Here is a 27,677-nt window from a genome sequence, read left to right as displayed (position 1 = left end):
AGTTTGTTGAGATTTTAAGATCAAAAACTAACAAAAGCCCATAGGTAAGTACTGAGTTTCTTGTTATAAAAGTAACTAAATGTAAATGGGTTTTGTTGTACCCTAAAAGGGTCCAAGTACAGCTATAAAGCAATAATTTTAAATGACCCAAAATCTGAAAAGCCTATCAGTTTTGGATGTAAGAATAACTAGTGTGTAATTATTTGTTATAATTATGCAGCCATTCTAGAAGGAAAGGAAAAGAAAAGGGTACTTTAGATATATTTTATACATTTCAACTTTTCATTTTACAATACAATGTTGATTTCTCTACAACTAGTATAAGGATAGAGAAGATAACAGATAAAATATAGTTTCACTGAAAAAACTAAAAATAACTTTGATATTCATTTAGGAGCTTCTAGAGATTATGAAAATCGGATGAGGAAAAAGTATTTTTATTCTAACATGAATATCCCCTTGTACTCACACTAAGTACAGGTTTTGTAAATTCAGTGACAAATTTTTAGTAACAAATGTACAACAGACTTGCAATGTTTACTAAAAGCTTGCCAAACTTCATGAATATAGATTCAAAGATATAGTATGTATAGTTTCATGGCTACATAATGGTTACAAGTATGTTCAAAATGCCCAAGACCTTATATGGAGAGTTAAAAGGTGTAAATATACATTAAGAACAGAAAGGACACTACTGAGTGCATTAAATGACACGTCTATGCACTCAGACTGAAAAGGATTATCTCATGTTTCTGGTGGTTTTAATACAGTTGTCAAGGAATAAACTTGTTTTCTTTCACTTATTCTTTTAGTAATACTGAAAAACATATAGATGACACATAATGACAAATTGAAAGAAAAGACTTATTCAAACAGTAGCCTCTCCCAAACATAATTTTTTCAGCTTCAAAATGAAAACTGGTTAAGAGTATTTGTAAAGAATTCAATGTTACCAATTATTAAGTGGAACACAATAAAAATATAAACAAATTGTTGATTTCAGAAATTATGTCCATGGGCAGGGTAATGTTATTTTCTCAGGGTTAATAATTATTACAAAAACATTTCATTTTTTACACTGCAAGTTTATAACTCAAATCACAAGAATTCTGCATCAGAAAACACTGTATCGGCATTATTTTTCATATAAAACACTTTGCACTAGCAAACAATTACTATAAACTTGGCATACAAAGTGTTCATACACTCAGCTGTCATACTGAAAATATAAGAAATTCTAGTATGGGCAGTTAATAATGCTTTGAAGGCTTACCTCATTAACTAAATTTAAAAAATAAATACAAATACAATGCTCTTTCATTTATTTATATCCACTAGAACAAAATACACATGCTCCCTTGCATTACTCAATGGTCTTGTGATTTACAGAGGCCCTAGTGTACCAATGAAGCTCCTCCACAATTCCCAATTACTTCTATAGTATACTTCTATATGGAGCTCCATACCTGAATCTGAGGATCATGAGGTGGCCACAAACCCCAATGCTAGATTTTAATTCAGCAACCCTACAAACCTACTCCTAGATTCTCATCAAGTGTGACCTTCCAGACATTTTTACCCCTCTTAGTACCCAAATAAATACAAATAAAGGGTTAAGCCATATAGATAAGGGCATCTCCTGGACCACCCTGAATGTGCCTGTCAAATTTGTTCCTGCTAGTTCCAAACGTGTGAGAGGAGTTCACCAACACACAAATTCACAAACATACAGCATGAATTTATGAGAGATTAAAAAAGATATTGCTTATGTTCCATTCATAATGTAAATATTTCCTAAGGATTTGTTTGTATATAACCGAAATGACTTGATTAGCAAACAGAATATATTGTATAATGGGTTAAAACAAATAATATAGAAAAGAAAATGTCAAGTTTAAGTTTTCTCATTTTAGCAGATTATACATGTATACTAGCCACTTTCTAACACATCATGAAAAAAATCTGGCACAGAGGTTTAGTTAGTAACAGTTTCTCTGGTTAATTTATCAAAATAATTTCTACAACAAAATCTTAATGAATACAAAACTTAGGTATTATCATCAACACATGCTATGTACACAGAACCCATGTGTGTACCTACTATTCTGGGCTGGGTTTCTTTGATAAGTGTGAACAACATCATCATCTTCCTTCTATACACATACTACTATCATAAATAATATGAACATTAAGGGCTCATCACAGATTCTGAATCTATTGTGTTTCCCAGTGAGGCAAAAAAATAATGTTTCCCAGAGTTGTTTTAACAGATATGCCAGTATAGGTATTATTTAAATATTTTTAGTAATGTACAATTATTTGCCATTAAATCTTCAAAATATCTAGCTGAATACTACTGATGCTGGTAACAAGACAAATATGAAACACATGTGTACACACACAAAAACATGAAGGTATTTGAGGAGACCCAGATGCCTTCTCAAACATCCTCCTCCAAATGAGTGAAGGAGAAGATCCAAATGCCTTCTCAGCAGCATCTTCTAAATGAGAGGAAGTCCAGATACCTTCTCAAACAACATCTTCCAAATGAGAGGAAGTCCAGATACCTTCTCAAACAACATCCTCCAAATGAAAGGTCCAAATGCCTTTTCAATTAATATTCTCCAAATGATGATAATAAGCTGGTACCAAAGATGCAGACAAATCTATTATGACATAAGAAAGATCACCACAAACCTTGCAAAGTTATAATTTTTCTATAATGAAAATGTATTTCCGATAGATACTTACCTCCTATCACAAAATTAGCTATTCTCATCCAGTGCTGCCCTCTATATGTGAACTTTTTCTTTACGCATGCCACAAGCCTTCCGCTCCCCCCCATTGGAATTGTTATACTCAAACATGTCTCTCATGCAAATTATCATGTGTCACCTCCTAACCAATAGGAGCAAGATATGCTCAAGTGATGCATAACAATTTTATAGAGAGTATTTTACGTTTAATTTCGTATATTTTCAAGAGGTGATGGATAAAATAGAAGGGATGATGACATGCTAAGAGAAAATGTGTCACGTGGGTCACACTAGTGGAAATTCAGGATTTTTTTTAATATTGCCTTGTAGAATTGAAATATGGATTATAAGCTATAATTTTATGCTATTCTAATTGGTATAACATAAACAAAAAGTGGTTTAATGAACTTTTGAATATAAGACTAAAACCTTGTTTCATGCTCAGTAAACGATACCTATGGCAATAAGGTTAAGCTGTCTCATGAATGGTAAAGTATTACCAGAGCACATCAGATAGTCAGAGAGATTATTCTTGACTGATGAAAAAGATATTCAGCCAATGGGGACAAGTATAAGTCACCATCTATGGAGAATTCATGATAAAAATTAAAGCTTTGTTAATGGTGCAAATCTCAATAAGTTGAATGTAGACAAGAAATTGAAACATGTCTGATCAATACAATGCAGAGAAGAATGAAGATTACATGAGTGCATATGTCACGGGGAGTTAGTACACATGGATGTGTGTCACCCTCCTATTAGTGGAGGGTTTTGCTACATTATTATGCAATTCATGTTAAATCCCATGAAATTAGGTGGGAGTTGCCTCAAGACTAGTTGCATAAAAGTCTCTTTGGCAGATGCTCAAGAAGTATAGCTAAATCTGTGAAGTGGTGAGCTATCATCTCGGAAAAAATGCTAATAGAGTTAACAAACTTATAAAAAAGTTTCAGACATTTGGTTTGAAATTTATTGTCATGAAAAACACCGAAGAACCTTATTCCTGTAAAATCTGATTTCAATACAAATATAAAAAAAATAATTATATTACCTATCAAAATCTTCATCCTGCTCTTTGATGGCTTCATCAATGAGTAGATTAATAGCTTCAGCTGTACTTTCTTGTTCATAATCTTCCCCATTTTCTTCATCATCATCTAATGATTGATAACCCGTTTGATCGTCATATAATGATGAACCTTAGAAATAACAAACAAAAACAATTATCCAAAATATTAAGTTAGAAGTAAAATCAATATTTGTCAGGTTTCAAAGTTACCATAGCTATGTTTTAAACACAACCAGTATAACGTCAAATTTTTTTATTCCTCAGTATAACTGTAGCAATAATTTAATCGATTTTCTATCCAACAAACCAAATCTTTCCTCCATGAAATGTAAATACAAATACACCAGTTCCTTGTGTTTAAGAAAGCTAAATCAACTTCACTACCTTATGTTTATTTCACTAAATTAGTGAACATGTATGCTCTGTATAACAACTCAAGTCTTAGCAAAATGAGTGATATTCCAATTTTAAAATATATTTTGACCTTTTTTTTTCTCAGCTTCTAGTGAAAGAAACTTGTGTATAAATCTCTTGCCATCAAAATACTGTCATGATCAAGTATGTACGTTATTAAACTAAAACATAATCTCCACAAAAAACATGGATATCGATTTCCAGATGTGAAAAGTAAAATTATAATGTCTGCAGATGCATATATTATGATACAGAAGCACATAGTAGAAGACTTACTGGACACAATGACTACTTCTCCATTCTTGACCTGATCAGCTGGAATAGCTCTAATTGCTTCTGGGAATGAACTGGTAACAGTACTACCACATGCAGCAATCCCACTGTAAAGAAAATAAATTATAAATTTTTATAAGATATTGACACAGCCACTAAACCACAGTATCAAAGAAGCACTAACATCTCTAACAAGTTCTAGATTAAGAGTGAATAATTATATTACTTAGAAAACATTAGCAATTGAATTTCATTTTATAAATAGTTTTAAAGTAAAACTGTATCAAACTGATGAGTGGTGCAGTTGAAGACCAGTAGAAAACAAATTATAATATGCATAAATTTAATAGTTACCTATCATAAAAATCTTGTCAAAAACTTATTATACAAGAAAAGTGACATATAATCATTAACTAATAATAAGAACAATCTCATTAAAACTTTTCATGACTTGGATCAGCTAAATGTTGTTAATATATATAAAAAGTGACACATTTAGTATTAGTTATTCATTTATTGTTTTTATGATCTTGTTAAAACTTTGCATAGTTTGAGAAAACTGCAGAAGTTGTTAAAACAGAACAGTGGCAAACACAGCTTACCTGCTAGTTACTACAACAACTTCCTGCTGTGCAGGTTTCTGTTCATTGAGCACTATTAATTCTGTCCAGGGGACCCCATTTTTTTTTTCTGCATATGGAACCTCATCTTTCTTCTCAAAAGATGGTTGATTCACTGTTATTTCTAACAGTTCTTTAGAAGTATCTTTATTTTGGCTAACTCCTATTAACTGATATTGCGGTTCTGTGGTACTATTAGCTTCTGATGACTTGACAGAATGTTGTTCAAACAGCTGTTCTATTGGCTCGTTTTTATCTTTAGATTTTTCTAGTTCCTCATAAGAAACTTTATCTTCAATTACATTATCAGTGGTTTTTCTTTCTTCTTGTTCCTTCCCAAAATTCTGTTGCTCTTCAACAAAATTTTCTATAAAATCCATAAAAAATAACAAACAGATCTGTTTGAACTTGATCACACAATAACAGGCATAATCACTTTAAACTAGCTTTACTGTTTACTTTTCAGAATTTACTGATCATAAGAACTATGTAAAAGAAACGTGTTCTTCCAAAATGTATTTACCTTAAAGGTCACAAGGTTACTGAAAAACAGATGCTGAATATTGTTGTCCCAGTTAAATACAATTTTCAATATAATTTTGAAAACTTCTTACTCACCATTAGAACATACTCAATAAAACAATTTTCCTAGGTGATAAAATAGCAACATCATAACGATGGTTCTTTTATTTTTCTTTCATTATGAGAAAGAATCTCTCTCTCTCTAATGGGAAATGTATTTTCAAATGGGCAATCATAAAAATACCTAAGTTACAAATTATGCCAAATTAACTAATAAAAAAATTTTTAGAAATCATTATCTATTCTACAACCTTTGCTTTTATACTCATCTCAGAATTCACTAGTACCAAAAAATTTAAACAATACGCTACATTGAAAAGAACACATACAAGATCTGAGTTCACCAAAAAGATGATTGTGACATAATCACAATACCGTGATCAGATAAACTTATAAAGGAAAAACAACCTATTTTCCAAACCAGTAGATTTTCAAATTGACTAGAATTCTCATTTTTTTAAAAATAGGTACATAAGCATTGAAGCAAAAGAACAGTTCTGCTATAAAAATTTTAACCACTTCTCAAAACATTGATTTCAATATCAGTAAACAATTCTTAGTCATTTGTTTAGCTTCTGGAGGTGTCAACTTTTTACCAGTTTTCTGGTAAAAAACATGTTCTACTCCAATGTATCTAAGTTCAACATTAAACTTTTACATTCAGTAATATAGAACATTAAGTATTTAATAGCAACTCTGTTTCAAATTCATAACATGAGCAAATTGCTGGTATCAAATAATAATAGCTCAATCAAGTTTATATCTCCATATTCATTATTTATTTAACAAGAAGCTAAAAAAATAAGTTTTTTTTTGTTAATCTACAATGAGTTATTAATACTCAATTACAAACATGCACAACTGAACACAGCCTAAATCAAAATATGTACGAGTTTATCATTGTACTTCATATCATGGGATTAATGGCACAACCTTCTGACAAATAACAGTCATGCACAAATAAAATAATTTCAAAAACTATATACTTATCATAAAGTATATAAAAATAGTGGTATATAACTTATACTCAAATTTACCTTAATAATTAAAAAAAAAATTAATATCTATGTAAGAATAACAGAGCAGTCCCCTACGCAAAGTTCCAAGTTTCAAGTCATACCACAGAATTTACAAACTGGATATAGGAAAATAGTATTAGAATTCCACTGGTGTTATGTAACTACCTTTCTTGGTATCTACTATTTCCTCTGATCCTTCTTCTACTTCTGACAATGTAGAAATCAGTTCAAGGGCTTCACTGTCTATACTGATTTGTGATTCTCGATACAGACTAGATCTAGAAGATACCTATAAAACTCAAAAGCAGAGGTATTTTTGTAAGTTACAACTTAACATAAACACTACTTGTGCAAACAGATAAAGAAACTATATCACAAACAAACCATATAAGCAAATGCACAAGATAGAATAAACATTTTGTAGTCAGTAGAATACAGAAAATATGTACATACCCATTACCAAATAAAATACCTCCACAAAAGAGCATTTACGTACTGTTATTATATAGTTTTAATATATAACAGTCAATAAACTTCCTAAAACAAAGCTTTACTAATATTTACAAAACTGGCTCTAGTCTTCAAATCACAAAAATATGTTCAAGGTAATTTAAAATAATAGTCTTGTAAATTTTGTAGGTAATGGGAAAAAATGTATACATATTAAATATGAATAAGATTAGGAGTCAGGGAATCTCTTGGTAGTAAACAATTTTCTTTTATGCTTGAGACAAATAGGCAGTTGAAGCCCCAGACAAAATTCCCAGGATTAGATATTTTCAGAAGTTTATTATACCATGCTCTGCTCTACTGTGAAACTGTAAACAAACTGTTTACAAATGATGAAAAAACAACTTGCATATATCACAAAACATTTTCATGTATTTTACACTTACATACATTTAAGTTTAAAGAGAATATTAAATTATATCTAAAACAATGTGTTTGAGTGCATTTACATAATATAAGTACAAATAAAAGGTATTGTTAATATACTTATTTGAGTTCTTACAATACTACAAATTATAACAATAACATTAATAAAAGAATGACCTTCATTGTTTAATATTATAAGAACTTCTCTACAATACCACCCACAGTTTTTCAAACAGCATCATCTTCATACAAAACACACTAAAAAATCATAAATACACCTGATGATAGATTTTACTCTATTGGCAATTACCACTAGTACAATAGATTTAGTAAGCAAACAATGCAGAAGTTTCACACATACCTCATTATTCAGTCTAAGCTGATAAGTCCAGCATGAAACAGATTAAACACAGGTATATTTAACAAAGAAAGAGGCTATACTACATGCAAGTTAAAAGCAATATACACAGTACCATACATAGTTCATGATATTAAACAAAGTAGAAATATTAGTTTTTTATTATCAAAGGCTGTTTAAACAATCAAATTATAATCAAATATCAGAGGAAGCGTAAATGAGCAATAAGAGGTTACCAATTTCCACTGATAAATTATCACAATGGCTGATAAGCTATCTAGCGTTTCATTAAAAGCCAACTTGGAACTGAAATAGTACAACTGAGAAGTTTTACAAAGTTATCTTATTACAGAAAGCAGGATACCAGGTTTAATAAGATTATCTAACTAGGTAGGGTGGATATCTATTAGGTTTAGCAGATGCAGCTACTCAGTATTCTCTGTCTGATAGGGTTTTCTAGCTTGACTCTGTCTTACATCTTACATTTTACCCTTTATTAGTGCATGTCATCTAAAGTAAGGGATCATACATAATTATCACAAGTGTATAAAATATACACTTTTTCAGACCCTCTCCCTTCTCCCAAAAAGTGTCAAAAGTCAACAAGTAAAACCACAATCTAAAGCACTGTATTTCATTAATTTAAAATATTTATAAATAAACTTTGTAACACTAGTGACATTAAATAACACACAACAATTTCATAGAAAAAACAAAAAACATTTGCAATCTAATTTAAATGGAACACACAATCTATAATAGAATAATAATATCAAAAATATCAAGAAAAAGCATACCATGAACAAACTGCAGTACAATCTCCAGTTGGTAGTTCCAAGTGTAGAGCCAACGTAATTCAAAAGAGGTTTAATGGTAAGCAAAATTAAAGTTAACATTTTCAAAAACTCCAAAAATGCTTCTGATAGATACTCATTTCCACTCACATCAAGATTTCCAGATTCATAGCTGTCCTCTATATGCAAACTTTTTCACTTGCTGCTAGCCTTGAGACTCCCACCTAAACTCACATGATATGGCTGCGTTGTTGCATGCAAGTAAGTAGGCAACAACCCTCCACCAATAGGAGTAGGACACAGCCTCCTAGTGTAGCTGTCTCCCTCTATACTGATTGTTCAGTTATTGTTTTGAGAGTAGTCAAGAAAATAGGATGCACTGGAAGAGAGGATAAAAGATGGGAAATGTGATGGAAAAAGTTCACTTCCAATAGGATACATAATCTTCACTTACACATTAACTAGAATCTCATATTAAAGTGAAGGTATCATCACAAAATTTTACCCAGATAATGCATCTTGAGGAACAGCCTGAAGAGAACCCATGAAATATGACACCCTATACCTTGGAACAGTATAGGGTCACAGTCGTGGAAGACAATGTAGTACAATTCACCCTTCCGGCTGGCTTTCCTCCATCCAACATAAGTCCTCATTCAGTTGCAAGGTGGATGTTAAATTCTTGTTTTACCTCATTGGGTTTGTGGTGAAGATGGTAGGAACCCTTTGCCTACCATGGAATGAAAGCCAAATTTTTCATACTGCCTGGTTTTCGACTGGAGTTGACTCATCACATAGTGTGTGATGCATCCTAGCCTTGTTACATGTATAGCACTTCTGAGAGTCTGACTCAGGATGTGGATTGTGCTTGTATCTTTCGCTTATTGTTGCAACACTTCCCATACTTTCTGGTTGAAGAGTGTACTCTGGTACAGATGAGGAGTAGACAGAACACCACTGACCTACTCTCTATAAAGTGGAATTGGTCACACTAAGGAGGCAGCCTCCATGGTAAACCACCCCAACAGTGCAGAACTGGTAAATTACAAGGACCCCAATGCTCCACTAGAAGAAAAAGGGAGGATGAAAAAGAATGATGAGGAGTCTGGAGGAGTACATTGCTGTAAGACAGTGCAACAGGTGACCACAAAAACCCTGTTTTTAAAAGCAGGTCAGCACTAGGTGTTAAACTAGACATGGAGGATGAGCAGAAACTGCCTACCTGTTTTACTCCTTATAGTCCATGAGTGAATACAGTCTGGATCAGGCCTTGTTTAGGAAAATGAGCACAGTGATTATACTTTGAGTAGGCTCATGGAATACCCCATCTCATGGGTAAGTGCTATATCAGGCCTGAAAGACTGTGCAGATTTTGGTTAAGTATACCCTGGCAGGCAACACCACTGAGCAGGATCCTATAAGGTAAGAAGGCTGTGCAAAAAATAGGGTAAAAAAAAAGAAAAACTTACCCACTCAGAGACGGAATGAAGTGTAAAGAATAGCAACCAGAGGTAGTCTAGAGCCTGACAAAGAAGAACTGGCCACATGATGTAGATAGTGTGCAACAAAGATGTGAGGGTTTGTCCACAGGCCAGCCCAAACAATCTTTTCCAATGGACAACAAAAGTGAGCAGCTAAAGTGTAGGGTTATGAATTTGATGGGAAGACACCTGGAAGCACTTGTGTGTATTCCCATTCAACAAAGAATATGCTAAATGAATGAGCTGTTGGTGCCATAAAATGAGGGTAACAGAAGAAAGATCACAACTGGATGAAGGATTTCATGGAACGATGAGCCAGCGAATGGAACCACAAAGAAGTGCAGGCCAAATGACAACAGACCACATGGACAGAACAGAGGAGGCAATCTAGAACTGTACGGGAATGAATTTGAGAAATGGCAAGAAAAGATAGAAATATGAATCTACTATTACCCTCAGGTGCCACAAACATTTTAAGGAGAAAAAAGCACAATCTGGATAGAAAAGAATAGAGGAATGGAATAAAATGCAAGGAGAATCAATGACATGTACACCAAAATGTCAATGACAACAAGCAAAAAGGAGGGGAAATAAGTTTAAGAGAGAGAGATGGCATAGGGAACAGGAAGCCAAAGGCTCGAATGGAGAAAAAAATAAAGGCATTATAACAACATTAAGATCCCAGTCTAGAAGACTAGAAGGGCTGAGAAGATAAAGGAGGTGAAAGGAATAAAAGTATAGTAAGGACCAGGGATGATAAAGGAGGTGAAAGGAACCAAAATACAGTAAGGACCATGGAGGAAAAAAACTTGATGAAAAGAGGAAAACCTGAAAGTAGCAGAGAGCTGCCTGGTAACCCACAATAGTTGAGACAGATAAGTATGGTCCTAAAAGGCCTGTTGTGATGGAGCTAAAAGAAACTAGTCATCCAAATAATGGTGAAACTGCAACACCAGGTTGTGGAAGTGATGAGCAAAGGCATGCACTATGCAACAAAAAAAAAAACACCAGGCCAAAAAAACGAGTGCAGAATTGATAAACCAAACATTGATGTACAAACTGAAGATGACATTTAGATGCTGGGGAGATGAAAATGTGAAGATAAGCATTGGTATGTTCACCTTAATCATCTAAAGCCCGAGAGAAAAGGACAACCTAAAGTTGAGAAAACTCCCATGGTAAATCAAAGAAGGACAAGTAAATGTTTGAAATGTGAAAGATCTCTGACCGGACACAAATCCCCAGTCTTCTTGTTAATGACAAACAGGTGGGAATAAAATCAAAGAGAATAGCATCCTAAACCAAAAGATCTAACACTGCCTCGGAGAGAAACACTGGTGACAAACAGGATCCCTTAGGGAAGGGAAAGGAATGGGAACCGGAGACATGGGAGGAGGAGAGAAAAACAAAGGGTAAAGCACTCTGAAAGAACTTGCAGCACCCAATGGTCTACTGCAAAAGGAAACCACAGATCTAAAAATCAAGCCACACAAGCACCCATCATTCCTGAACCTAGAGGATTGTCACCGATGATATTGTCGCCACTACAGTTTAAGAACAGAAGAATGGGATGGAGGGACAGAGAGAGAGAAGAGAATGTAGGAAGACAGGAGACAGTAATAGAAACAGACAGAGCTAAGGAGACATGGGAAACAAGAGAGGTAGGGCAAAATGCTGGAACACAGCCTCCATCTGTTACTTCAGAGAATCAGGTACCTCACCAAAAACTCCTTGGCAAAGAAAAGGAACCAAATTAAATTATCCGAGATAAGAGGTAGATAAATGTACCTGAGCAGAAAGGGAGTCCCTCCCCCCAACAAATCCCAGAAACATAAGAAGGGACATGGCCAAGAAAGATGAACACACCAACATACAAAAAAGAAGTGAACGAGTGTTTAACGTAAACTCCTCAGAGAAATGGTGGATTGCCTCTGAAAGAAGATGAATGGAGGAAAGATAATGCAAAATGATAGTGAGGGTAAGGCAAATGCATGAAAAATGGGCCTGTAAAAGACAAACAGAATGGATCTGAACTCAAAGCCTAAAGAAGATACTCTAGAGTTTGGGAGACAAAGAAAGAGGCTTCAGCCTAATTATAAGCTAAGGCATAAGTGTCCACCAGGCAAGGAAAAAGGCATGCTCGCATCAGAGAAGAGTTGAGACAGAAAATATTCAGCATGGACTTGGATATCTTGTGAAAGGGAAAAAAACATAATGTACCAAAGAAGGACCTGAATAAAGAAGGGAATGCAATAAATCATATGAAACAGAAGAGACAGACAGAAGGTAACTACCTGAAAAACAATGTCAAGGAACAACGTAGAAGGTCTATGTTGATATAAAACAGCACTGGAAGAAGAGTTGGCAATGGAAGGTGGCTGGAAAAGACTGTCGAAATCTTCAAAATTTTGGAAAAGATTCACAGGAGAAGGTATGTCTGTGTCAGACTGAGAAGAAGATCAAGGATGCATCTAAAATTCCATATCATGCTGCAAAATGGCCATCACTTCCTTGACAGACAAAGAGGAAACTGGCGATTTTGTAGTTGTTTGTCCAGTATAAACAATGTCTTGATGTTCAAAACTTGACACAGAAGTTACCATCACTTATGAATTCATAATTGGAAAATAAAGAGCCACAAAGTCTGCAGATGCAGAAATCTTAAAAACCAAAATACAAAATTAACTTTCTACAACTGTAAATTTTAAAGATACTTCCATCAAAATTTTTAAGAAACTCACATCTGTATGCAAATGCCAAATCAAGAAGTGATGATTGAACAATCATATAGAGGGGAGTCAGCTGTGCTAGGAAGCTACATTGCACTCTTATTGGTTGAGGGTTTTTGCATGATCATTGTGAGGTTAGGTTGGAACCTCAAGGCTAGTAGCGAGCAAAAAGTTTGCATATAGAGGGCAACACTGAATCACAAAAGCTAGATGTGAAAAGAGGTTACATAAAGACTCCAATACTTAACATCAACATTCTCTCATTCACTGGGTGATTATTAAAGTATGTCAGTTATTAGGAAAATATTTCTTCCATCTGCCAGTTTGTGTCCAGTAACACATTGGTGCCTAGTTGTGCTAGTGAAATCTATGTCTATATTATTTTCTTATTAAAATAAAAATGTACAGGTAAAGATGAAAATCAAAAAGGCCATAAATAATGACTTTTTTCTCCTAAAAAGTGAACAGAAATCCTTGACTCCCTCCCTTCCAATGTATGTTTCGTACACTTGTGACAATAATGAAATTATGAATGACTCCTAAGTTTACATCAACTTTGCATTTTCAGAAAACTAATTGTATAATCTGGCAAATCCCCTGCTAAACTAAAATGGAAATGCATATGCACACACATCATCATCATCATGTGTCATCTGCTCGAAGCAGGTTGATTGTCATGGAGCACCATTGTTCTCTTCTTCCACCATTCTTACACAGTTACTATATGATATTCCCATCCAATATTTGATGTTATCCATCCATATATTTCTTGGTCTACCTCTTCCTCTTTTCCCATTCATTTTTCCTTCTAGCAACAGTATTTGTATTCCATTTCTAATTATATGTCCAAAGTACTCACATTCTCTTTTCTTGATAATTGATAATAGTTTCTTTTAACTTTCATCACTTCTAATACTTGTTCATTTGTCTTATGTTTTGTCCAAGATATTTTCAGTACTCTCTGATAGATTCACATTTCAAATGTCTCATTCTTTTTAGCAACTGCTTTAGATATTATCCATATTTCAGCCCCATATAGTAGGGTTGACCACACATATTATCTGACTAGTCTCATCATGTTGTTATATACACTCCTGGCTATTTCTATTCTTCTTTAAATTTCCACTTTGCTCTTACCATCTTCAGTGCTCATGTGTCCTAAATATATAAAATTTATCAATTGGTGTTCTCTCTATAGTTAGAATGATTCTAGGTACCTCTTGGTTCTTAGTTACTACCATTGATTTGGTCTTTTTATTATTCATCTCCAATCTAGTCTTTTTCTTTTTTCATTTACTTTGTTCACTAAAACTCTTGTAGATCTGATACACTTAGAGTTAGTAGTGTTATTGATGTTCATTCCACTAATCACTACTCCCTTTATATGTTCTGTGTATAAGTTGGACAAACTAGACGATAACACACATCCTTGCCTTACGTCTTTCTTGATCTTAAACTCTGGCATTTCTCCCTGTTCTGTTCCTACAACTGCTGTTTGTTCCCAATACGTCATTGTGATAATCTGGAGATCTTTCTCATCAATTCCTATCTTTAGGTGTTTTACCCTATCAAAAGCTGTAATATATATATATATATATATATATACACACACACACACTATTTTGTTGGACCTCTATGGCACATTCACAGATTGTTCTGGGTCTATTTTAGTTGCCATTCCTGGCTGTATTACTTTCAAGAGTAATTTGGTGATATGACTCATTAAAGTGATTGTTCTCTTGTACAGTTCTGTGCTTTGGATTTTTTGGTAGTAGAACAAACATAGATTGTTTCATTTTGGTTGGTATGTATCCAGTGTTATATATCATATTATGTAAGTCAATTATAATAATAAGGTTGTAATTATCTAATGCTTTCAACATTTCTGCTGATAAATCATCTGGTCCAGTTGCCTTTCCATTTTTCATTAAGTTTATGAGTTTCTGTACTTCATCTTTAAGTACTATTTGTCCAGTTGTTGCTCCAAAGTCTGGAATTGGTTCTCTATCATCATGATCATATAGTTCTATTACGTATTCTACTCATCTTTCTGAAATCTCTTGTAGATCAAATAAGATATTCCCAATCTATATACAACTGTGTTATGTCAATTCCAAATAAAAAAACATTGATCTAAATTTTAACAATATTGTACTGGTTTCAGGAAAGAAGTATTAAACAGACTCACATCACTTAAATAATCTGAATCTTCTGTCAATTCTTCAAACACTTCAGCTTTGTATTCAGTGATTAGTTCTATCAGTGGTTTTCTGTCTACTGCATTGGCTATAAAAGGGTGCTATGTAAAAAACAATTTTTAAAACAATATGAAAATTCACAGCTCTCAACAGACAAAACAAACAAAAGTGTGACTCTGTGACATGTCAACTCATAACTTAACCTTTATAATTATATGTGATAAACTACAAAATAATAAATTTGTATTGTTTATGGAATTGTATAAAGTAATTACTTACAAGTTTCTCCAAAATTATTTTATTCTTATGCTTGAACAAAAATAATAAACAAATTCTTCCTTAGTTTAACCCTCTCACTACAGGCAGGTCAAAGTGTACATGTCATGACTTTTTAGAGAGTTACATTCAAAATTTAATCAAACTACTTTATTATCATAGTATACAAATAAACTTAGCATCAAAACATAGCTAATAATTCAAATTTAATATATTATATAAGTTTGAACTTCTTAAAGTTATAAGGAAATATTTAAAACAGTCCTCAATCTCACCTAGTATAACAATTGTGACATTTGCTTTCTAGGTATCATCCCCATCTTTAATTATTTACCACCCCTCCCAGAAGTGCAGAATTTAAGGTAAATTACACATTATAATATGTGTTTATAGACTTCAATCTTATTTGTTTATGGAGTCATAAACTAGAAAATCAGACCCTTCTTGACATGCCCATCTGTCACATTCTCTTTTTCACAAATTGCCAATAGTTCTTTGTGATGTTTAATACCATATTATTTATAATCAATAGAATGCCAAAGTATTAATATATAAAATGGCATATAATATGACATTGTTTCCTGTACCCAGAATTGTTTATTTAACTTCCAGTTCAAACTTTATTACAGCAGGAAACACATTGACTGGCTCAGCTGAATTTCAATGGTCCTTATCACATATTTAGAAAGCCAGAAAAATTATAATGCTTATATGATGTTTTCTGCTTTTTACGTGTTATTATTCTGTGTTCATAGATGCACTATTTAATTAAATAAAAAATTATTTTGTGAAATAGTAGCACCAGTATAAAAAAGTAGGATTAAGTCTCATCAATGTTAAAAAGAAAAGAGAAAGAGAGAGAACCCAAGTAAGTACTATGTTCCTTGTACTCTTTATCTATTGTTATAAAGTAACTAAAATGTACGAATTAGAAAATATAACGAAAAAATAATAATAACAAAAATTCTTCACGAAGTATGCTCACGAGCAGCTTGTGCATTATGTACCATATTTGTCGGAATATAACGCTTACACAATTTTGAAAGGTCAAACTGAAGAACATTTGTTTTTTTTACACATCAGTTGAACAAAATGTATTAAATAGTTTCTAAATATAGTAAACAACTATTGATCATTTACTGCAGAAGGAAAAAGCAAATTTTCTTTCTGGTACCCCTAATAGGAGCAATTCAAAGAGCAACAAAACAATAAAATTAAATAAAAACAGATGTAAACTCTTACTACTAGCCGGAGACTTTTTAAGGTAAATGTAATTTTCTCTTACATTCTGCAGTCACTCTAGAAAGAAAAATGGATAACTTATATTTATTTTGCTTCTTTTTTTTTTTATTTGTGGTGGTTACAAGGTCAGTCAGATGAACCTAGCCAATTTAATATTAGGGTATAGAATATAACAAATAAAATACAAAATGTTACTGAAAAAACGTTTGCTATTAATTTAGGAGTCTCCTACATATATAAAGAACTAATTCCCAAAATACAGATCAGAGAAATTATGGCAAAGAACAAAAAGAGTTCTAAAATAAATAACAAAAATCAAACATCAAATACATTAAATACGGGTCAGCATCAACTTACCAAAATGGTCAAGGAATATATGCTTCCATGCTTCCCATATCCGTCTTTCATTATGCATGCTTACATACCTTACCAATTAAAGCACTTTTAATAATTTGGCTAACACAAATTATTAAATGACAAGAAATTACTTGGTGAAAACAAAATCTGCACACAACAGTAACATTTCTTAGAATGCTACAATACATGTACAACCACACCAAATATTAATATTCTGTTCACATGAAATTATTGTAAAGAATGAGTAACTAGTATCAAGATATGTCAGAAAATAGTAATATACACTTTAAGTAACTCTTTAAAATGGGTAGATATACATTTGACAAACTTGTGTAGAAAAAAAATAAGACTGATAATGATAAAGATTTGTTTACATATTTTCTTTTGAGATTAAGAACTTAAAACTTAATTATTGTGTATTAGCTTAACTTACACACAAAAAAAAACAAGCCTCATTTATATGTCCGAATGACATGTAAAAACAAATCAGGATTTTAAAATTAGAAAAAGAAAAAACCTTACTGCTTTATGAAAAATCACAACTTCCAAATTAAATCTTAGAATTTCAATTTTGAGTTTACGTGGACTGGACTATTAAGTGCTAACAGCTAAAGTTTACATTGTTTAAATTTTGACCGTCATGAAAAATTACTTTATACAAGTTCTACAACCCACATCAATGACAATAAAACAAATTTAATATAGTAACATTTTATCCATTCATTGAAAACACTGTTCAGCTTATTATAAGAGCTTATAAACTGGGTCATTTGAGGCATGTAAACAAACACTAGAGTAGTTGTAGACATAAATATCAGTGAGTGGATGTGCACACATGTGGAAACTGAATTTCAGCAACATTTATTTGAGAAAACAGTACCTGAAATATGGAGCTAAAAGAAGCTCTACTGACTTGACTTTAAAATATCTATAAATCCATGTATTTTAATATGCACTTAAATTAATTTGGTACTTAAACCTACTTATGTATGGGCTTGATCATTTTGGCCAACCTTGTAACCACCAAATAACCATAAAACTATACATACTATAACTTTCAATTTGCTAAGTTCATCTTCAAGAAAGTAGCAAGTTTTTACTAAAAATTATCTGTGAATTAACAGTCAGTATGATTCAGACTTTGACTAGTCTAAATGCAAGGTGACATTTATGCCAAGAATAAAAATACTTCTTTTCATCTTACAGTTTTCATATTTCATTTGCATAACCTCTAGGACATCCTAAATGAATTTCAAAAGTTCTTTTAAGGTAGAAGTTTACATTTCATCTGTTATTTTCTCCACTCTTAACTGTAGTTAAAATCAATTAAATAATTTTAAAAAAATGCAACAATTTATATTTACACTCTGTTTAAGCCTTGTTAATTTTATCTAAATTCTTTTGAAAACATTTTCCACTTATCAATTATGCATTTTAATGCAAAAATATTATATAAATCACTGAAACAGAATGTCAAGAAACAATTAGAGCTTAAATAGCTTTCTAACTAACCTATAAATAGGTTAAAAAAATCATTAAATGCTGTAAGCATCAATTTTGCTTATGACACACACAAACATCTACTATCATTAAATTCAAAAAACTGTTGCAAGCTTGAAATGGAAAATAATTCTTTCTATTGGTTATAAACACATGGTTTTGAAAACTGCCTTGAAAGTTAAGGATAAATGGATAGGTCTTTTGTGTGTGTTGGGAACATTTATTGATATCTCACTAAACAAAGAAGTTAAGAAGTAGAAACACTGGACCTTGGAATTATTTATAGATTGTGTCTATATAACTTAGACAACATACATTCTACACCACTGAAGTTATACAAATGGAAGAACTGAGACAGCTCACATATCACATAGATGTAGGAGATGAACTAAAAGTGGGGGGGGGGGATTTATTTGACCATGTGAAGCGAGGGATTGTGCACCATAGGTGCAACAATTATGGAAACTTTTGGGTTCTGGATTAAATTTTATGCATTCTCCTGCTCCTCCTTAGAGTAATTTTCTAATTCTGATCCATTTTACTGGGACAAACTGAAAAGTGGAAGGGCCCAAGCCCCCTGCTTCCTATACCACTGTATCACTGTTAAAATTGAGAATTTTTTAAACTTTTATTTTGAAAGTAAGAAGTTAAAATGGAGGTAATATAGAAATCTAACTTATAAACTACATTCTGATGCTGATTTTATAGACATATATTAATCATATAATTGTTTAATTACACTTTGAATGTAACTCTATGAAGCTGTACAACATCATGGCATGCACAGAAGAAGCAGGCTTGAACTTAATAATATGAAGATTTTTACAACTATTCTTTTATAATTTCAAACAAATACAGCCACAGAAGATTATAAAAAAATAGATTATGAGGCTTTAAAATGTAAGGGCTAATAGATAAAAGTAAACATGCACATAACCATATTAACTATTTCAAATTTTATGTATAAAATTCTAGATAATAACAAACTTCACATATACTTACCTTCAGGAGATCTTCAGCACTTAATCTCTGTTGAGGATCTTTTACCAAGCATGTGGCTAGGAAATCATTGAACTCCTTTGACCTATCCATACAATAAGAAATTTAAGTAAATACATACAGGCTACTTTAAAGAACTAGTGATTAAGTTTTGGTGCACATTACTTTAAAATCTTATGTTTTAAAATTTTTATACATCACCACAACTTAAGTGCAAGAATAAATTATTATTGTTTCAAAGAAAAATATTAATCTTTAACCCTGAAATAATGAATTAATGAGGCCAAAATTCCACAAATATTGTGATAAATTTTCATATCATCAGATCCAGTAGGTAACTTTTTTATTTTGATTGTTGTATTATTTAGAATTGGGTCTTAAAAGTCCAAAAGCAGCATAAAATTCACATATTTTCATGAGGAACGATTTATGTTTGGTGTAAACTTGGGCAGAAAATTAGATATTTAAACACGAGAACTAACAAACTGCCCAAGATGGCCTTCATTATTACATTTGAAAAACCATCTTCAAGGTCAAAAACAACATTAACTTTTGCATTCAAAGTAGAAGCATACAAAACTTTCTTCTTTCCTTTTCTAGTTTTCTTTGTGTTCATTTCTTTTCCTTGATAACTTACTTTCAATGGATATCCTGTCATGGTTACACCCACATTGACTGCATTTATTTCACTTTGAAACCCTTTCAATTTGCAGTTACAAGTAAGAGGAGGTACAGAATCATTTTCTGATGTCTCCATAATGTTCTGTATTTGTTTTTCAATTATTTCAAACATAAAACAACCAACTTTTTTCCAGAAAATGGAAAATTCAAGTCAAAATAAGGGAATAGAACGTTGAACAACCACCATGTGGAAAAAAAAAATTTACTGACATTTCATCTTCAAAGATTGAAAGCTCTAATCTCCAACTATTGTTCTAACATATTTTTAGTAAATCTTAAAATTTTCAAGATGTCAAACATTTAAGGTTAAAATTTTAAGTCTGAAATTACCTCTCAAAAAACATTTTTTATTAGTTTATGAAACAAGCTTTTTACATTTTTATCTGGTAGAATGCTCTGAATTTGTAAATAAAATGTGAACAATTTTATTATGGGAGAAGACTACATTAGAATATATAAAAATGGGAGAAAGTTTTATGATGCAAGGTAAGTCTTTTTCTGAAACAGTCTTATTAACAAAATGAAATTTTCACATTTATGGCCACATTTTTGTATAAACTTTAAAAAAGTTAAGCTAGATTATCCAAAGTACAAAATTCTTTGACAAAATCAAAAATATCCCAAGGATGACAAATTTTATATTTTTATCCACAAAGTTCAATGGTATTCTAAAAATCAATTAAATTTGAAATAAACTTATGCTTACCATTTTGATGGCCTGTCCAGTTTAGGAGGATCAGACTTTTGTATCTTCAACAGAACACGCATAGGAGTAGCTTCATGATGTGGGGGTTCCATCTGGGCCATTTCTATCAGTGTAATTCCCAAGCTCCAAATATCTGCCTTAGAGTCATATGGAATGTCTCGCAGTGTTTCACAAAGAACTACTTCTGGAGCCATCCTTCAAAAATTCAACAAGTAAATGTGTAACTTCGGAAAACATCTCATATAGTATGTGATTTATGTCTATAGATAAGAATTTAAAACTGAATTTAAATGTTGAAAACCTGCAGAAGAAGAAGAATAATGATTTATGTCTATTTGTTAGTTTTAGAGCAAAGCCAAATCATACTATCTGAACTGAACTACAGATTTTAGCATCATACGTCCATAAACTTACCATGGATTTATGTCACTAGTGTTTGAGCACTTAAATAACCTACATACATAATTATCAAATTCAATAATGGCAAATATCCTAAAAACTTAAATTTTCTGTCAGTTACTTGATGTTGTTCTTTAATTTCAAACTTTTCTAATGACAAGGAATTTGAACATGTGCTGCAAACACATTTTTATGATACACATTCCAAAAACTGATCAACACCACTGACTAATTATATTACATGAAGTAATGTTTTCAATAAGAATATATAGCTTTGAATGTGTAAACATATTTTTGATAAGGAAAAATAATAGCTAATTAAATAATAACAATAAGATTACACGAAGTGCTATCTTGAATGAAGATTAATAACATTTGAACATTTAAAGTTTTAGAAGGTTTTTTTCCTTAGGAAGTGTTATGATTGACCAAATGAGTTAAATTAATTAGATTAAGATACATAAGTACCATATGTCAGGTGCAAGCAGAAATCTATAGTTATAAAAAAAATTTGTTTATTTGTTTGTCCATAAACTACTCCATGGTCTTTGGACTAATCTCAACCAACTTTGATAGAATGATATACTGGACCAAGGAACACGTCATAATAGGGGTTGTCATTAACTGGCCCCACCCACAGCAAAAATACGATGGTTTAGCAGATGACTTCATAGTCTTGGACAAATTTTTATTTCTAAAATTTTTTTATCTTGAGTTTTTTCTTGACATTTTTGGAAAAAAATGGCAACCAAAGCACAAGGTCAGACCCTTAAAGTGGCAGGATTTGCTTTTTACATGGTCAATTCCGTGTTTGGTGTTCAAGAATAGGATCACATCTAATCACGAGTATCAAAGAATAAGCATAAACACATATAACAGAGTTGATGCATACAGAAGTATCTGAGAGTGGGACTAAACACATATATCAGAATGAGTGTAGATACAAGTATCAGATTGAGTTCATCTCAAAAATCTCAGATTTCATTTGCATAATCTATAAAACTTCCTACATACATTTCAAATGTTTGTTTTCAGTAAAACTTTATATTGTATCTGTTATTTTCTCCACCCTAACTCTATACAAGGTTGGTCAAATTGACCAACCTCATAATCATCAAAAAAAATATTGAAATAAATTTAAAATTACTATTTTTTCTTTCTAGAATGACTTGAAATTGTAACATGAAACTACATTCATTTATCTTTAAACTCGTAACAGTATACATCTATTTATACTTAAATTTTATTGTTTTATTGCCCTTTGAACCCGTGTATAACTACTATTCGTACCATTATAAGTTGTAAATCACTTGGGGAATGTGGAGCTCACATTACACTATCGAATTACATTACACATGAGCTGCTCGGTTGTGGCCCTCATGAAACATTTTTTATTATATTATTATTATTTATTTTACCTAATCTAACCTTAACTAATCTAAAGAGATCTCCATTTTTACATTTTAGTTACTTTTATAATAATAAATAAAGAATTAACATAAAAAACAAGAATATAAAGTACTTACCCAAGTCTTCTCTTTTTTGCTGTGGACTGTCAAGGACACTTAAACCTACTTTTTTTATACTAATGGTAGTAATGCACTAAACAATTTTTATTTAATTAAATAATGCACCAAGAACATAGAATAATAAAATGCAAAAAACAGACAATTTCCTCAAACTATCACAATTTTTCTTGCTTTCTAACTATGTGAAAAAGAGCCATTACAAATTCATCCAAGCTATTCATTATCTTTTTCATAGAAATGAAGCTTGTACTAACAGAGAAATATTGTAATATAATACATCATTTGATAGATGAAAACCAGGGCTTTCTATTGGTTATACATAATATAATAAAGTTAAGAACGTAAAACTTGTATACGATTAAAATATGGATTATTAGCTAAGATTTTATGCAATAATAGTTGGTAATAACAAAATCAAAAAGGAATTTCATAAAATTTTGAATGTAAGTTACTAAAACCTCATGACATGTGCAGTAAATGATGCCCGGGTGGATAGGGTTAATGCAGACACAACCATCAGAGAGTTGTTGCAGACACAAATATCAAAGAGTTGTTGCAGACACAAATATCAAACAACTGTATACTTGTCTACACCCACTCACCGATACTTATGTGTGCAATAAGTACTGCTTGCATCTACATCAACTCTGATATTTGTGTCTGCATCGACTCTTTGATATTTGTGTCTGCAACAACTCTTTGATATTTGTGTCTGCATCAACTTTTTGATATTTGTGTCTGTATCAACTCTTTGATATTTGTGTCTGCATCCACTTTTTGATATTTGTGTCTGCATCCACTTACACAAATGCAAGTATCAGAGTTGATGTAGACACAAGTATATAAGAGTGGATGTAGACACAAGCATCTAAGAGTGGATGTAGACACAAGTATCATATAGTTGATGCACACAAGAGTATCAGAGTTGATGCACACAAGAGTATCAGAGAGCTGATGTAGACACAAATATCAGAGAGCTGATGTAGACACAAGTATCAGAGAGCTGATGTAGACACAAGTATCAGAGAGCTGATGTAGACACAAGTATCAGAGAGCTGATGTAGACACAAGTATCAGAGGATGGATGTAGACACAAACACAAGGCTTAAAATAAGTGTCAAGCTTCAGGCATTATTCAATGGAAATACAAATATGACCAATAAAGTTAAGAAGTAGGAGATTAAGTGAACTAAAAGATTCATAAACATTTTTAAAACAGTGAAAAAAATATACTGTTTTTATCTTAACATTTGTACAGATAATTCATTATTTTCAAAAAGCTTAAGTCAATGATGTATTATTTATATTGTTCTAAACTAAAAGTTTGTGTTTTCTCAGTAATTAGGAAAAGAGGTGTGCACCAATAAGTGCAAAATCTATTATAAACAGTTTGCCTAATTGTGCATTTTAATGTTTATAAGAAAAATAACTTACTTCATGCACAGAATAGCATGCATATCACCAGCATGACAAACAACATGCCCAAAAATGATGCGAATAACTTAGTCACATTAATTCAATTTAAATAAAACTCCAATAACCACTAGTATGTAAGTTAATTTTCCAAAGACATCTAAACATGTCTTGAAATTTTTTATCAATATTTAAATGTTCAAAAGCCATAATGCATAGTTCTTTATTTCTATTATGAACATTATGTTTAACTATCAAGATTGACCAGATACTTTAATCATTTATACTAACTTGAAATCTTGTTTAAAATAATCATCTTTCAAGTAATTGTTAAAAGTTTAATCAACTTTGTTTACAAAGTCTAAACTGTGTACTTAGGCTTGCCTTACAGTAACAAAAATAAATTTCTCCCCATTACTCAAATAAATAATCAAATAATTCCTAACGCTTTGTTTAATTACAAAATTAATACTCAGTAAGAATATATTACATTTATAAATAACAAAATATAGTATTTTATTTAAAACTTTTAACAGGCCCCTCACGAGCCAGTAGGGGAAATTTTTGTTGAAAAAAAACTACCCAATTCAGTTTTTCTTAATTTGAACTGAAATTTTTTGGACATGTTTACTGCCTAAAAAAGAAGGCATTTCTCACACTCTTTTAGTGTTGGGGCTACAAAAAGTAATTTGAAGTGGTAAGGTGACTGAAATTCATCAGCACATCACAAGCTTAACAGCTAAGCACAAGAAGCATGGAAGTCTCCAAATGACATGCAGGGGTATTCAGGAACCATTTAGAACCACTTTGATAGATATTGTGCAGCAAGCCAAGTACAATATTATGCCTGTAGCTGCTTTCAAAGTATTCCTGTCTGTTCAACCTACTGCTGATCATCGTGATGCTTTGACTTTCCCTACCGAATCACAGGTGAGCTCGTTCATGACTGAATTGAAAGCTAAACATAAAAAGGTGATAGCAGAAGCATATTTGGATGGCAATTGCTTAATTAATGATGCTGAGAATGTGGCTTTATTGATATATACTAAATTTACTCCCAGTGGGTAGACCTTAGTACTAGCTAGTATGGAGACTTAAGGATGCTGTATTTCACTTAAAAATTTATCAATTAACAAATGAAAACTTCTCTCAAGTTGTCTCGAAAAGATATGTTTATAACCACCTCTTTGGGAGCTTTCAGATAGAACTTACTTTTAATATTCAACAAACTGTAGTGTAAAAACACCCCTTGGCTCCTGAGGGATGTGTTAAAAACATTGAGCAATAACTTCTTCAACACCAATCACTTTCTATTGTAAAATTTTTTATAAGATGTACCTGAAAAAACATTACACATCCATATTCAAGCTTTCTAAATTTATTGTTTCTGCCATATATCCATTAAAAAAATCAAGGAACAGTTTCTGGGAAGCCTCATTATTCCAAAAACCAAATAAAACAACCTAAATTATGCTATGGCAACCCAGCTTTAATTTTTAAAGAGAAATGAATCTCCATCAAAACTATCGATATTGGTGGACATTTCAACTAATAAAACATAATTCTTATTTTAAGACACAATATCAGACAGTGGATGCACACACAACTACCAAAAAATGAGTGTACACACTAAACATAAAACATTTTAACTGAAAATCTTCTGAAACTTAAGTTTACGTGTTCCCGAATTTTCAAAACTGTTTAGAGAATGAGCCAAATATAATAATCTTTCTATAGTCATTGATTTTACACAAACACATTATCTGCCTGTGGAAGTTATATAAAATATACACTACGATAAATAAAAAGAATATCTTGAATTTTTTCAGAACTTTTATTAGCAATCTTCAGCATTCTATGTTCAAATTGAATTTCATACACATGTGAGAGAAGTTCAGAAAAATATTACTTACACTTCCTCACACAAGCATAATGGAATACTTCAAAAACTAAATAAATTGTTTCACTAACCAATATGGCGTCCCAATGAATGAGTCTCTTTTTTGAAGATCTGATTGGTTCTTAGCAGAAACACCAAAATCAGCTGGAAGACATATACAGTTGTTAATATAGTATCTCCTTAATAATACTGGAAGACACAATGACTAGCCAAACTTTATTAGCCTCCTATAAACATATTTGCATAAAACTTCATTTATTTGCATATTCAAAATAAATTGATCAAGTGATGTGTTACATGATTGCTTACGTCTATAAATGTAGAGATGTAATCATATTGTAGTTAATCTCACTAGAACTCAATGATTTTCAAAAGGATACAATAACAGGTGGCACATATCATAATAGAAGTGTTACAAACTAAACAGTTCCTTTAACCAGCTGTTTCAAACATCAGTCTCTAGAATTTTATCAAAAGAAACAATTGAAAAAGAAAACATCTGCAAATAGTAAGAACTGCAGCTACCAAATGAGAAAACAGAAAAAGTGTAGTTCTGTGAGGTGTATAAGAACAGGATCTATGTCTCATCTGACAATTCCTTCAACAGTGGTCAGCATTCAATCAGAATTTACGAAATCTATTACAGATGTTTACCGACAAATACAGCTTCAGTGATGTTTAGAGCTTAAACTCTATAAAGTGAAAGATTTAAAGTGTGTGTGTCATATCTGATAAATTATGTTTCATCCTATTCTGTATTGACAGCAAAATTACATAGAAAAGAAGCAGCATTTGACACATGCTTTAATTGTTCTGACAGTTAACTTTCTCACTAAGAGCTCGGTCAACTTGGCTGACTATGTGACCTTGAATTGACCAGTTGGGTTGAGAGAAGAAGAAAATGTTCAAAAGTGTTCAACACTGAGTGGGGGCGAGAAAGGGCTTAGATTCCAATATATATAATATCCCATCCCCCTAACCAAGTAGCCATTGTAAATAAGCTGACAGATACAAACAGTCAGTGAAAAGGAATTTCAGTCCTGGGCCATGGAGTTGAAGGGAGGAGCAAGGAATAAGAAGATGCAAAAAGAACAGACAGAAGAGAGAAAACAAAGGGAGGATGAGCCAAGAGAGATGTGGAGGAAAGTGTCCAACACACTGATCACAGACAACCATTGACCAGGTGAAAAAGATCATAGATGGGATCATAGGGAGGAGAATAGGAAATGGGAAGAAAAGTGACAGACCAAGGTGGAGAAATGAAAAACAACTTATGACAGAAAGTGAGACCAACAACAGGAAAAAGGATGAATACCCAAAAATCCTAAGAGTGAAATACTGACAGTAACAAAACAAGTGAAGAACGAGACATAAGGAAGTGAGAAGACGAGTAAAAAAGAGGGGCTTGGAATCTGATCTTGATGAGGAATAGGAGTAAAAGGCAAGGTCGAGCAAGAGGAAAAAAACTCTGGGAAGAGAATGAGGACAGAAGACATAAAATATCAG

The 27,677-nt window shown here is 32.1% G+C and overlaps 1 protein-coding gene across 4 annotated transcripts in view; it reads right to left on the bottom strand.

The window, feature by feature from the left end:
* The window catches only part of LOC106459592 (serine/threonine-protein kinase 10-like), a 99,736-nt gene that overhangs the window by 35,765 nt on the left and 36,294 nt on the right, over positions 1-27,677 (bottom strand). For 3 of the 4 annotated variants that reach the window (XM_022386102.1, XM_022386103.1, XM_022386104.1), the window contains 9 exons: positions 26,243-26,315; positions 20,931-21,125; positions 19,547-19,628; positions 15,160-15,270; positions 7,971-7,988; positions 6,899-7,022; positions 5,115-5,499; positions 4,516-4,619; positions 3,808-3,955 (listed from right to left, as the gene is read on the bottom strand). In XM_022386102.1, the coding sequence (XP_022241810.1) occupies positions 3,808-3,955; positions 4,516-4,619; positions 5,115-5,499; positions 6,899-7,022; positions 7,971-7,988; positions 15,160-15,270; positions 19,547-19,628; positions 20,931-21,125; positions 26,243-26,315 (1,240 nt within the window). The remainder of the gene's footprint in view (positions 1-3,807; positions 3,956-4,515; positions 4,620-5,114; positions 5,500-6,898; positions 7,023-7,970; positions 7,989-15,159; positions 15,271-19,546; positions 19,629-20,930; positions 21,126-26,242; positions 26,316-27,677) is intronic. The other variant, XM_013919222.2, reaches the window with a different exon arrangement.

The sequence above is a fragment of the Limulus polyphemus genome, unplaced genomic scaffold (assembly GCF_000517525.1).
Source record: "Limulus polyphemus unplaced genomic scaffold, Limulus_polyphemus-2.1.2 Scaffold633, whole genome shotgun sequence".
Lineage (NCBI taxonomy): Eukaryota > Metazoa > Arthropoda > Merostomata > Xiphosura > Limulidae > Limulus > Limulus polyphemus.
Note: the sequence above shows the minus strand (reverse complement) of the source record. Positions and strands in the feature narration are given on the sequence as shown.